At 54.7% G+C, this 12,730-nt stretch overlaps 1 protein-coding gene across 11 annotated transcripts in view; it reads right to left on the reverse strand.

Annotated features, from left to right (window-relative positions):
* The window catches only part of PTPA (protein phosphatase 2 phosphatase activator), a 37,420-nt gene that overhangs the window by 2,620 nt on the left and 22,070 nt on the right, over positions 1-12,730 (reverse strand). For 6 of the 11 annotated variants that reach the window (XM_077967845.1, XM_015116651.3, XM_077967847.1 and 3 more), the window contains 4 exons: positions 11,380-11,479; positions 9,682-9,806; positions 8,585-8,685; positions 3,726-3,833 (listed from right to left, as the gene is read on the reverse strand). In XM_077967845.1, coding sequence (XP_077823971.1) covers positions 3,726-3,833; positions 8,585-8,685; positions 9,682-9,806; positions 11,380-11,479 — 434 coding nt within the window. Of the gene's footprint in view, positions 1-1,416; positions 3,834-8,584; positions 8,686-9,681; positions 9,807-11,379; positions 11,480-12,730 lie in introns of those variants that run through there. The other 5 variants (XM_015116649.3, XM_077967841.1, XM_015116648.3 and 2 more) reach the window with 2 other exon arrangements.

Genomic DNA, 12,730 nt, shown 5'->3' on the forward strand with positions numbered 1-12,730 from the left:
GTTTATGGTGGAGTGGGGAGCAGAGCCCTGGCCACAGCGAGGATCCTGGCTCTGAGGCACAGAATGCGGGGAGCAGAGGGAGCGGGAGGTGGTCCCTGGGCGGGAGGGGGAGCAGCCGCAGATCCAGGCCAGAGGCCAAGGCAGCTGCCATGGTGCTTATGTCATCCGGGAAGTGGTCATAAGAGCTCTCCCACCCCCCAGGGCCCTGGAATTCCTGAAGGGGTCAAAGGTCAATCTCCCTCTAGCTCCCACAGGAGAAGTTGCAAGGCCAGAAGGGGTGGAGGCAGGGGTTCTTTCCATTCTGCCTACAGGACCCCAGAGTCAGCCCCCTCAGAGCCACAGGAGAGGCCAGGAGCTGGGCCAAGGAAGCCTAAGGCTCCAGGGCAGGAGGAGCCTCCGGCCCGGCCTTTCTCCCAGCAAGGCCCTCCCATGTACCTGGGTGGAGCAGCGGCTTCAGCCTGTCCCCTGACCTTCCAGCCAGAGGTGATTCAAGCTGGGGAAGGGACTCCCTGAGTTCTGACAAGGTCCTTCTGAAGGCAGCAACTGCACAGCCGTGGCCCACAGGAAAAACAGGCCCCCCCAACCACACAAGGCCCCTGAGAGCACTTGGTTCTTCGGTCAGAAAAGCTGGGACAGTTAGACCCAAATCCTGAGGCCACCCACTGCCAGGCTGGTCAGACTTCTGTGGCAGCCCAGGAGGCTGACTTCCCTCAATCAACCAGTTCTGACTGAAGACCCAGCCTTCCTACGTACCCCTGGACTGCAAGACTGGCAGGCCTTGGAGGACCTCCCTAGGGTCTAAGAATTGGCCAGAGAAAGCAAGCCCTCTCCTTGGACCTCTGTGCAGACAAAATGCTAGCCCATGGGCCCTTCGGGACTAAGGGCTACTTGCTAGTAAGTTGCCAATAAGCCCTGAACACTGCAAAGACTTGGTGATTTTTTCTTTTTTTTCTTTCTCAAAGATGGAGTCTCGCTCTGTTGCCCAGGCTGGAGTGCAGTGGCACGATCTCGGCTCTCTGCAATCTCCACCTCCCAAATTCAAGTGATTCTCCTGCCTCAGCCTCCTGAGTAGCTGGAATTACAGGTGCGCATCATGATGCCAGGCTAACTTTTGTATTTTTAGTAGAGACAGTGTTTCACCATGTTGGCCAGGCTGGTCACGAACTCCTGACCTCAGGTGATCTACCTGCCTTGGCCTCCCAAAGTGCTGGGATTATAGGCGTGAGCCACCGCACCCAGCCAGTGATCTTTTTTTTTTTTTTTCTTTGAGATGGAGTCTCACTCTGTTGCCCAGGCTGGAGTGCAGCGGTATGATCTCGACTCACTGCAACCTCTGCCTTCCAGGTTCAAGCGATTCTCCCGTCTCAGCCTCCCAAGTAGCTGGGACCACAGGCATGAGCCACCACACCCAGCTAATTTTCATATTTTTAGTAGAGACGGCGTTTCACCATGTTGCCCAGGTTGGTCTCGAACTCCTGGCCTCAAGTGATTCACCCGCCTCAGCCTCTCAAAGTGCTGGGATTACAGGCGAAGACTTGATCTTTTTTTTTTTTTTTTTTTTTTTTTTTTTGAGACAGTCTCACTATGTCACTCAGGCTGGAGTGCAGTGGCATCATCTCAGCTCACTGCAAGCTCCACCTCCCAGGTTCACGCCATTCTCCTGCCTCAGCCTCCTGAGTAGCTGGGACTACAGGCACCTGCCACCACGCCTGGCTAATTTTTTATATTTTTAGTAGAGATGGGGTTTCACTGTGTTAGCCAGGATGGTCTCGATCTCCTGATCTCGTGATCTGCCAGCCTCGGCCTCCCAAAGTGCTGGGATTACAGGCACGAGCCACCGCGCCTGGCCTGACTTGGTGATCTTAAAGTCAGTGAGTTCCAGCGTCACCCTACACAGGAGCCTGTCCCCTTCCCCACACAGCGCCTGCCACAGGAAGGCCACTTTGTGATTACTAGAGAGCCCCTTGTCCTGAGCTGGTCATTTTCAGTGTCCTTGTGTTCGCCACCCTGTGGCTCAGACCCCACGGAGACCCCGACAGCCTGTGCACAGCGGACCATCCCTGTGTTCCTGCCACACCATTTTCAATCCGAATATGCTCCTCCCTCATCCTCTGGCAGCCCGGAGTTCTTTTGTCTCTGGAAGGGCAGGTAAGAGAAGGGGACAGGGTCTCTAACCCTATCCTTTGGGCCTTAGAGCCTGAGTCAAGAGAAGTTTAGAGTCACTTGAATTAAGAGGCTTGTAGAGTACTTCAGGTACCAAGCAGGGAAGGCAGCCAGAGTCCTCTCTTTGGCACACAAGGGTTGGGGTCGGGAGGAGGCTGGAGGGCGCTGTGCACCTCTCATATGCTCAGACACCCTGAGCGGTGGGGGGGGGGAGGGACAGTAGAGTGAGAGGTCCCCACTGTGGGACAGGCGGGGGTGGGGTTGTCAGGAACACCAGGACACCAGAGGGCAGTGACCCACGGCAGAGGAGTGGAGAGCCGGGGGTGGCCAGCTGCGGCCGGAAGGAGCCTAGGCAGCTCCAGCCAACAGGCTCTCAGGCCTCTCAGATTAGAGAGGTATGTGGGTTGGAACCTAAACACAGGATGTGAGGTCCAGAGGAAGGGGACCAAAGGGGGAGGGGGCGGAAGGGAGAGAGGGCCGGGCCTGCTCAGTTCAAGCCTCGTTAACCCCTTCAGGACTGAGTGCAGGGAGCCAAGCCAACTGGAAGTATCTGTGCTCCCCCACCCCACTGGCCTCTGGCACCCTTCCCCATTGTCCCGCCTCTGCTGATGGGATCCAGGAAGCTTTGGGTCCAATGAAGACCTGGAGCAACCCTTCCCAGAAGAGAAGGCTGGCCAGGAGTCAAGAGATGATGCCCACAGGACAGTGTCTGAGGCCATGAACTAGTCACCAGGACCAGCCTGAGGACAGAAAGAAGGGACTTCAGGGACCCATCAATCCAGGTGTGGAACTTCACATCCAGCCGTTCCCTGGCCAAGGTCAAGCAGTTCTAGAATTAGTCTTCCCAGGAAGTGGGAGGAGCTAGCAGAAGGGACAGGGTAGAAATAAAATGTCTCCTCCCCACTTGCAAGAGGGAAAAGGCCACCTCCTTGGCTGGGAGAACACTGCCAAGAGGGCAGGAGACACCCTCGGCTGCCTGCCAGCAGGGGGAGCTCCAGGAAACCTCGGCTCTCCTCTCCTCCGCATCTGATTTGAGAGCAGGGAAAACCATTTGCATCAAAATCCCTGAAGGGGTCCATAAAAATGCCAATTCCTGGCCTACCCTCAGACCTCCCACCACTCAGCGATCATACACACTAACATTTGAAGGCAGCACTTCAGAGATGCCTCCAAAGGGTAAGACCCTTCCCAGGTATGCCATGGGAGAGCCAGACTCAGGCTGCCTAAGCCTCGAGGAGCCTTCGGCCACTTGACAAGGGAGAACAGAGGCCCCCATCACCCCAACTCCCCACGTAGCAGGTCCTTGCCTCAGCCTCCAAGCTCATCAGGACAGAGCTGGGCTGCAGCTTTTCAGGGCTGGGGTGGCTGGTGCTTCTCTGACTGCCCATGCCCCAGACGGGAGATTCCAAGGCCCCAAGTATCAGAGGGGATGGCCTAAGATTCAGAGCAAAACAGTGGGGTAGGAGGAAGCAGGAGCCCCAGGCCCCACATATTTTGCTTTGTCCCCAGCCCAGGACTAAGTGCGGCAGCAGGGACAGGCACACTGGCCAGCCCCCACTCACCTCGGCCTTATACATGCGGATGAGACCCTGGTTCACTTTGGACCAGGAAGGGACAGCGCTGATGTTCCACAGCTGGTTGGAGTGCTCTGCAAATGGGCCAGTCTTCATCTGAAAAAAAGAAACCACAAGCTGAAGAGGCAGGGGCTGGCTGGGAGCTCATCCCTCCTCCCCTGCAGCAAAGTCACACCCATGCATGCATACACACACATACACACACACACACACGCATACACACATGCAACACACACGCAGGCACTTGGGGACCAAGCTACAACATCTGCCTGGGGTGCAAACATACAAACAGGCATATGCAAGTGCCAGAGACAGAGTTCCCCCTTGGCCCTCAAGGCCTGCTAGGAAAATATAACATTCCATGCCCACCCACCCACAGCCACCCCTCTTTCTCCCACAGCTAAAAAAAAGGGGGCCTAATTCCTGTCGCCCACCAAATCCCGCCGCCTCAGGAAGATAAGATCTCCACCTGAGCTTCTGGTGTCATTCCCACCGACTCCCCAGGAGCCTCAGAGCGCCTCTCCAGCACAGGGGTTCACTCGGGCTCAGATAAACAGCAGCAGCACCTTGACCCCACCCCTCCAGGCCCACCCCTTCTCCCCCAGGCCCCCCCCACAGGACACGTGGTCTGCACCTGCCACCAGCAGAGCTAAAAGAGATGAGGAAAGGGTCAATTTGCAAGAGGACCAAGGTGGGTATGACCAAACCCAGGTATCCGACAGCCCTCTGCATGGCAGGCAGAGTGAGGGAAGAGAGGGCGGATGGGAGGCAGGGGTGCCTGAAGGAGCAGCCAGCGTGGCCTGGCCAGGAGGTGGGGAAGGGGTGGCCGCCACAGCAGCTGAAAGAGGCAGGCACAAGGACGGATCCATTCCTGGTCCTCCCTCTTGCCAAAGAGTCTGACCCTCCAGGAAGGAAGAGGAAGATTCTGCAGCCAGCATGAAGTTCCCATGACGTCAGAAACCACAGAGGGACGCCTGTGTGCCTCAGCATATCCCCCTGACACCACGAGTCCAGCACATTTGTATTTATTAACCAAGCAGTTCATAATTCCCCTCGACATATTCCCCAGCTCATAGGCAGCATTTACAGGGGAACGGGGCTCTGCACCCCAGACCCATGCTGCAGAAGGAAGACTCTGCAAAGAGGCTGAGTCTGGCAAACAGAGACTTGGAAGGTTCCAGAAACATGCAGGTGTCAGGGGAGGCTGGGTTATCTGAAGGAGAAAAAATAAGCCAGAAACGCTCTCCAAAATGGGGCATCAGTTCACCACGAGGACCCTTAGGAGCCCCCACTCTTGAGCCATGGGCTGCCACCTGGTGACCCACTCCTGGCAGGCCTCTTACTTCTCTAGTAAGGGCAACTGTGACAAAACTTTTAAGATTTAAGTCAAAAAAAACTGTCATTTTACCCCTCATCTCCCTCCCCTGGCCCAGGTTCCCAAAAAGCCCATCCAAACACCCACGTTCAGGAGCAAGGACAACAGGCTCCTCCCTCCCCTCCCCTCCTCTCTCAGTCTCCACCACAGCCAAGCAAGAGCCCGAGGCACTCAACAGAGACAAAGCCCACCCTGGTCCCTGGGGGCCTTGTCTTGGGCCACTTGCTTCACCCAGAATCATCCAAGGCTCGCTCCTCCAGGAGGGCAGCCAGGCACCCCCAGCCTACAGGGGCCTCACCTCAGGGGAGCTTTGTTTCAACTGCGGGGCTCAACTACACTCCACCCCCAGCCCCTCCCCTCCTCCTCCCCGCCCTACCCCGCCCCTTCCCCAGTCTGCAGGCTCCAGCCCCGTGCATACTTCCAGGCCAGGGAAAGCTTAGGAAGCATGGAGCTGTGTAACCAGTTTCACTCTCTGGACAGGGCCCTCTGAGCAAGCAACCAGGGGGCACCCTGTCGGCTTCGTCTGCCAGGGGCCTGCCCGGCAAGGGCTCCGAGGCAAAGGCAGGCAGATGGGCGCTGGAAGACAGAACCCCTGCCTCCTGGCCAGCGTCGCCCACCAGGGCCAAAGAACAGATCCTCAAAAGGCCTCTGGCAGAGCCAGGGCTGGGCCCATGTCCTGGAACTCCAGTGGCCCTGGGCCCCCACCCACAGAAAGGCCAGAGAGGTAGTTTATTTGGAGGAGCTGCAGGCTGCCCCCCAGGCCTTCAATGCCCAGGGTCTCCCTAAGTCCTTCAGAAGGAGACCCTGTAACTCTGGCAAAGAAAACAGACGATGGGGGGAAAAAGAAATCGGGGCTGGAAGACCAAAAAAAAAAAAAAAAAATTAGCTCATTCTAGCCACAAAGGGAGAAGAGAAAGAACCAGAACGAGCAAGCGAGCTGCAGCCCGCAGTGACCCCAGGGGAATCGTGTGAGTCAGAGCAGCCATATTGAGCAGGAAATTACTCACAGACGCTGCGTTCCTGCCTCTCCACTCCCCAGAGAATCGGCCTTTTGTAAATGGCTCCTCTGTCAGTAACTGGGGGGATGGGCGGGGGTGGGGAGGCTCTGCACAGCGCCTTCCTGTCAGCTCCTTCCCTTCCAGCTGAAATCTGATCCCTCCCTTCCCAAAACTCCAAATTTAGAAGCCAGATTGAAACTGAAATTCTTTTCCTGCCTGCCCTGGGCTCTTAAAGGCGCCAGGGCTGCATTTCCAGAGGCTGCAGAGGCCCTGCAAGGTGGGGTCCCTCACCTTGGATGCCCAAAGGTATCAGTGCGGTCTTGGCATGAGACCCAGAAAGGGCTGTCCGATTCCATTCCCAAGTTCTAGGTGTTTTATTTAATCTCCCAGTTAAAAGAGCACCATGGTGAATCCAGGATCTCCAGAGGAAACATTGCCTCCTTCCCAACCAAGGTGTACAGAACTCTGTGCAAGCCTCCAGGTCCCGAGTGAGCTAGGCCAGGCCACTCACCAACTAGGGGCTGCAAAATGCTGCTCACTGCTCCGAGGTGGAAGAGGGTGGGCGCTCTGGAGAACCAACACAACCTGTGCTGCAACCAGCGGCCACGTGGCAAGATGGGCCCTTGCTGCAGCCACCTCAGCTCCTGGGCACACTCCTCCTAGCGCCCACTGTTGAACACCATGCCCAAGAGCCTAGACCCAAAGTGAAAACCCGGCCCTGAGGAGAAGGTGCGGAACAGCCAAAAACTCTAGGCACGCCCTCCCCTCCCTGTTCCTTCTGAGGCCTCAAATAAATGTAACCAAACCCTCTCCAAGTTCAATGTGCCTCTCCTGCCACCTAGTGGCTACTTTGAGATTTCCTCTAGTGGAGGAACTGGGTCCCAAACTTTGGAAAAGCTTTTGGGGTTTTTATACCAACATCATCAGCCAACCAACTAAAGACACAAACTTTTACCATGGAATCAATTCCCAAAATCCTGGAGGCCAAGGCTGGCCTGCCTCCTAGTTAGAATATAGACAGGGACCCAGAGGCCTGGCCAGCCGCCAGGGGGAGCCCAAACAGCTCAGCCTTTCAGTCACAGGCAAGAGCTCAAGTGTGGAATCTGCACCCTTCTTCCCACCCTGCTCCTCCAGCTTATCCTGAGGTCCCCCAGGGCTCCACAGACCCCCACATTCCACTCCACAGAGAGCAGCGCGTGACTGGCTTTCAAGGCAGTGAGCCAGGCTGCCCCCGAGTCCTCCCGACCTTGGGCCTGCCACACTGCTGAGGGCAGCAGATCTCCGGGAATGAAGCGGTGGCCGCCCAGCCATCAGGCCCGGCTCCATTTGCTGACTTGGAAAAAATGTGTCATTCCCCTCTGGCCCCTGGAGTTTGGCAGAAGCCTGAGCCGAATGTTGACCAGGAAGAACTTGGAGCCAAGGCTGCTGGTTATAACCCAGCTTTCTCCACCTCTTCGGGGCTCGGAATACACAGCCCGGACGGACAGCAGCCCCCATGGCCAGCGTCCACAGGCCTGCTAAGGACTTCACTGAGGCAGCAGACATCCGTGCTGGTGTCAGGAAAGGAACTGAGGAGGGATAGAACTCTCAAACCCTCTCCAGATAGCAGAGCTAGGGCACCCTTTGGAAATTGGGGCACGGGGATGGCAGGGAGGATGAAAAGTCCTACTAACATCTCCCTGAAGAGAGGTCCAGAGAGCACAGGGTCCCCAGCTTTCCTGTGCAGTCACCTGGCAAGTGTGTTTAGACGCAGGTTCCTGGCTCTTGTCCCCTAAGATTCTGATGCAGTAAGTTGGGATGGGGGGCCCAGGAATGTGCATTTTAACAAACACCCTAGGAGATCTTGCACAAGTGGTCCAGGGCCCACTATAAGGAATCCTGCCTTGGTGAGACAAGAACTTCCAGTTCCAAAGCCCAGCCATGGGGCTGGCTGTCCAGTGACTGCCACGACAGGCCAGGCCTGCATACTCCCACACTGGCACTTTGCTCGGGCTCACGTCCTCAGGCACTGACAGAGACGTGTCCCTTCGACAGAAAAGCTGTCTGTGCCAGAGGTTCGCTCCATCTCCTCTGGTGGTTTCATTTTACACACCCACAAGCACATGGTTCTACAGACCCTTGTGGGGCTCCACTGAAAGATGCTGATCCTCCCCCACAAATCTCCCCCACCCTGACCCTTTCAGACCTGCTGCAGCAGTCACCAAGGCCAGTTAGTGACCAAGTCTTAGACCCTCATCTTGAGACTCCTGTGGTGTTCAGGAGAAACTGAAGGAGAACTGGGCAGAGGCCCTGACAGCAGCGGCTGACTCTTTCAGGAGAGGCCCAGTGGTGCTTCCTTTTCAATAACCCACTCCGGCCGGCCCTGCCATTTTGGGCAGCAGCTCTGGCTCTTCTGATCCACTGTAAAGCCACCATCCTCGGTTCATCTAAGCCTGGAGGCAGCCATGGGCTTCTCTCTCACCCCTCCTCCTCACCTCGGTGATAAACAGGATACATTCCAGGAACATGTAGTCCTTGTGGTTCTCATTCACCGCCTTCTCATCCACAAAGTGTCTGGGCTCCAGGTATGGGTGGTCTGGGAAGAGGAATGGGCCCCAGAGTTCAGAACCAGGCCCCACCACTACCTGGGCAACCCGGCCCAGCAGTCACACCCACCCAAGGGCCTCAGTCCTGCCCATGGCGCCCTCAACACCTCACCCTGAAGGAGCAATAAATGGCTCTGGGTTTGTGTATTCTACTGTGCTAAGCTCTAGCTGCATGGCATTGGACGCATGACTTCAGCCTGCCAAGGTTCAGTTTCCTCACCTGGACAGTGGGGACAAGAACAGCACCTCCTCCTAGGGGCCATGACAATAATTACCACGCCTACAGCACGCAGTATGGTGCCTGGCGCAGGTGCCAGTCAACAGAGCTGGCCTCATGCTGGCAGACCATTCACAGGTTCACTGAGAAGATTCAGGGAGGCAATGCACCTGAGGCCACAACTAATGGTCATTTATGAATATCATTCTGTAGGCAGTTCACTCTTCATCAAAATAGAGATGATCACCCACCCCCATCCTGAAAACCAGCTTCAAGAGTGGGGGAGTCACCAGAGCAGGCCTCTCTGAGCCCCACAGGAAGCAGGCCCACCGCCCAGCACTTGGCGGCTGCTCCCTAACGGGCCGCTTTGCACACAGCTTGATAATAACAGTGGATGACGCTGGTCACCAAATCAAAAGGGTCCCTCGTTTTCAACATAAAACCCCACAGCTGCTGCCAGGAGCTGGGGCGCATTTCACACCAGTCCATTATGTGCCAGGCATGCGCCCTTGCTCCAGCCCATGTCACTTCCCATTATCTTGGCGGCGCTTGGCCTCCGCCTCCCCCAGCCCACCGCAAGGGCTCTCACAGCAGAAGGTCGACAGCAAACAGCCTCCCTCAATAGCTGGTCTAATGCCCTGCTTTCCAAGCTGTCACTGTCTGCCCTGGGCAGGAAGAAGGGAAGGAGGGAGCGCAGGAGGGGCAGGGGAGGGCCACAGAACGCAGACTTGGCTGGGGGTGGAGGGATAGGCGCCTCCTGCTCCAGTACCTATCAGCTGTGAACTGCCCCAGATGAAGGGCAGAAACTGGAAGTCATCCAGACCCCACACTCCCTGGCTGCCGGCTGGCTCCATCCTGTATGTTTTCTGGAGTTTCCGCATAACCTCAAGGTACCTGCACAGGAGGGCAGGGAAAGGGAAGGTAGCAAAAAGTAAAAAGACAGTCTCACCCTTTTGGCCACTGGGAGCACAAGGAGGCCCCCAAAATAACCACTGAAGAGTGTAACTGGTCTCAATTTCAATAATGTAGCTTCATTTCCCCCAACAAACACTCAGCCATCTTTTGGCTCAGGAAAGGGAAAAAAATCACTGATTAAGGGGCCCAGGCGCGGTGGCTCACGCCTATAATCCCAGCACTTTGGGAGGCCGAGGCAGGCGGATCACAAGATCAGGAGATCGAGACTATCCTGGCGAACACGGTGAAACCCATTCTCTACTAAAAACACAAAAAATCAGCCAGGTATGGTGGTGGGCACCTGTAGTCTCAGCTACTCTGGAGGCTGAGGCAGGGGAACGGCATGAACTCAGGAGGCAGAGCTTGCAGTGAGCCGAGATCTTGCCACTGCACTCCAGCCTGGGCGACAGAGCGAGACTCTGTCCCAAAAAAAATAAAAAATAAAAAACAAAAATCACTGATTAGGAAGGTGGGTTTTGGTGCCATCAAGTCCTGACAACTTGTAAAACCCTGGGCAGGGCCTCAGCCTCTTCAGCCTCAGTCGGCCTGTCTGAAAGCTGACACAAGTCCCAGCAGGTTATCTCCTAGGTTCTTCTGGTTCCAACCTTCACTTTTATCAGAGGCTGCATATCAGCCACCCATGGAGCATTAAGCACTGCTCCTGGGCTCCATCACAGGCCTGCCGCAGCAGCACTGCTAGACTGGGGCCCACAATGGGGATTTGAAGAGCTCTGGGTAACTGATCCACATCAGTGCTGCTCAGTGACTAGCTTGGGTGGTGCAGGGCAGCAAGTCAGAGTCTGACTACCAGCATTCAGCTGGCGTAAACCCAGTGAAGACACCAGATAGCTCTGTGCCTCAGTTTCCTCATATGTAAAATGGAAATAACAGTTGCTATTTCACAGGGTTGTTGTAAGAATTAATGAGTTATACATAAAGTGCTTAGAATTCTTCCTCCACATGGTCAACACCGTGTGGGCACTGGCAAATATTATGTGACAATTCTTTTTTTTTTGAGACAGAGTCTCACTCTGTCACCCAGGCTGGAGTACAGTGGCATGATCTCAGCTCACTGCAACCTCTGTTTCCTGGGTTCAAGCAATTCTCCTGCCTCAGCCTTCAGAGTAGCTGGAATTACAAGCCAGTGCCACCATACCCAGCTGATTCTTGTATTTTTAGTACAGACGGGGTTTCACCATGTTGGTCAGACTGGTGTCGAACACCTGACCTTGTGATCTGCCTGCCTGGGCCTCCCAAAGTGCTGGGATTATAGGCGTGAGCCACCGCGCCCAGCCTACTTGACAATTCTTTCACTTGTTTTTACTTGGAGGTTAATTTGAACCTGTTGGAAAAAAGCCTTGGACACTCTACCCACAGCCACAGCTTGATTAGGACAGGACAAGAGAACCATGAACCACTCAGGAGAACCCTACAGCACCCCATTTCCCAGTCTGAGGAGGAAAGAGATGGCCCCTCATGCCCCCTCCTCCAACCCTCCTGTCCTTTCTCTCACCGATTGAACACCTTGAAGACAATAGCTATTTGGTCATCCACCCGGAGCACCCCAATCTTGCAGAGACAGCAGAGGAAAGCAGCAAAGGCTGCCTCATGCCCTGGAGGAGAAAAAACAACCAACGGTGACAGTCGTCCAGATAAAGGACTGGGATTGTTTTAGTCTCCCAGAGTCCAAATCACTGATAAGTGCCCCTCTGAGGTAGGTGGTCAACGTGGAGACAACGAGACCTCTTCCCCATTCAGAAAGATATGCTAGGTCCTTTCCTTTCAAGAACTATAATACTGGCCGGGTATGGTGGCTCATGCCTGTAATCCCAGCACTTCAGGAGGCTGAGGCAGGCAGATTGCTTGAGCTCAGGAGTTCGAGATTAGCCTGGCCAACATGGCAAAACTCTTTGTCTCTACAAAAAATACAAAAATTAGCCAGACATGGTGGCATGTGCCTGTGGTCCCAACTACTCAGGAGGCTGAGATGGAGGATCACCTGAGCCCAGGAGGTTGAGGCTGCAGTGAGCCATGATAACGCCACTGCACTCCAGCCTGGGCAACAAAGTGAGACTGTCTCAAAAAAAAAAAAAAAAGAAGAAAAGAAAAAAAAGAACTACCAGTACTATAATTCTACTCCCAAAAGACCCGGGCTGGACATTTACATTTCATCATGTAGGCTTAACTCACTGAGCAATTCCACCATATTTACTGAGCACCTACTATGTAAGCAGTCACCGTCCATGTTACACACTAGGAGACAGTGACAAGTAAGTCCCTGCCCTCAAAAAATTTATGATCTATCAGGGACAACAGATATTATAAATATACAGTCACTACTATGATTCCAGGTCTGAAGGAGAAAGACAGGGTGCTAACTGGAGGATATCACAGGAAGACCCTGACATAAGGGTTCAAGGTTTCCCCTAAGGAAGTAACATCTAACCTGAAATCTGAAAGATGTGAGTTGGCAAGGCAAAGGGAGTGAGGGAAGCAAGAAATGCATTCTAGCCAGAAGGAATAGCATGTGCATAGGCCTTGAGGCAAGAAAAAGCTTCATCTGTTTCAGGAACCCTAAGGAGGCCAGTATGTCGAAGGCAGTGAGAGCAAGGGAGAACGTGTGTGATGACAGGAGGCTATAGGTCACATGGGCCTTGTGGCCATCAGAAAGAGCTCAGACTTTACCCTAAGAGTAATAGGGAGTCACTGCAGGCTTCTAAGCAGGGAACACATGATCAGATTACAGGGTGAAAAAGCACCCTCCTTCCTTTCCCAGTCATATCAAACAGCAACGGTCTACACTATAGGAACTACTCACTGGACTGTGATTGAATCCCATTGTTCACAGTGTCACACAAAACCTA

Source organism: Macaca mulatta, chromosome 15 (assembly GCF_049350105.2).
Source record: "Macaca mulatta isolate MMU2019108-1 chromosome 15, T2T-MMU8v2.0, whole genome shotgun sequence".
In the NCBI taxonomy this organism is placed as follows: domain Eukaryota; kingdom Metazoa; phylum Chordata; class Mammalia; order Primates; family Cercopithecidae; genus Macaca; species Macaca mulatta.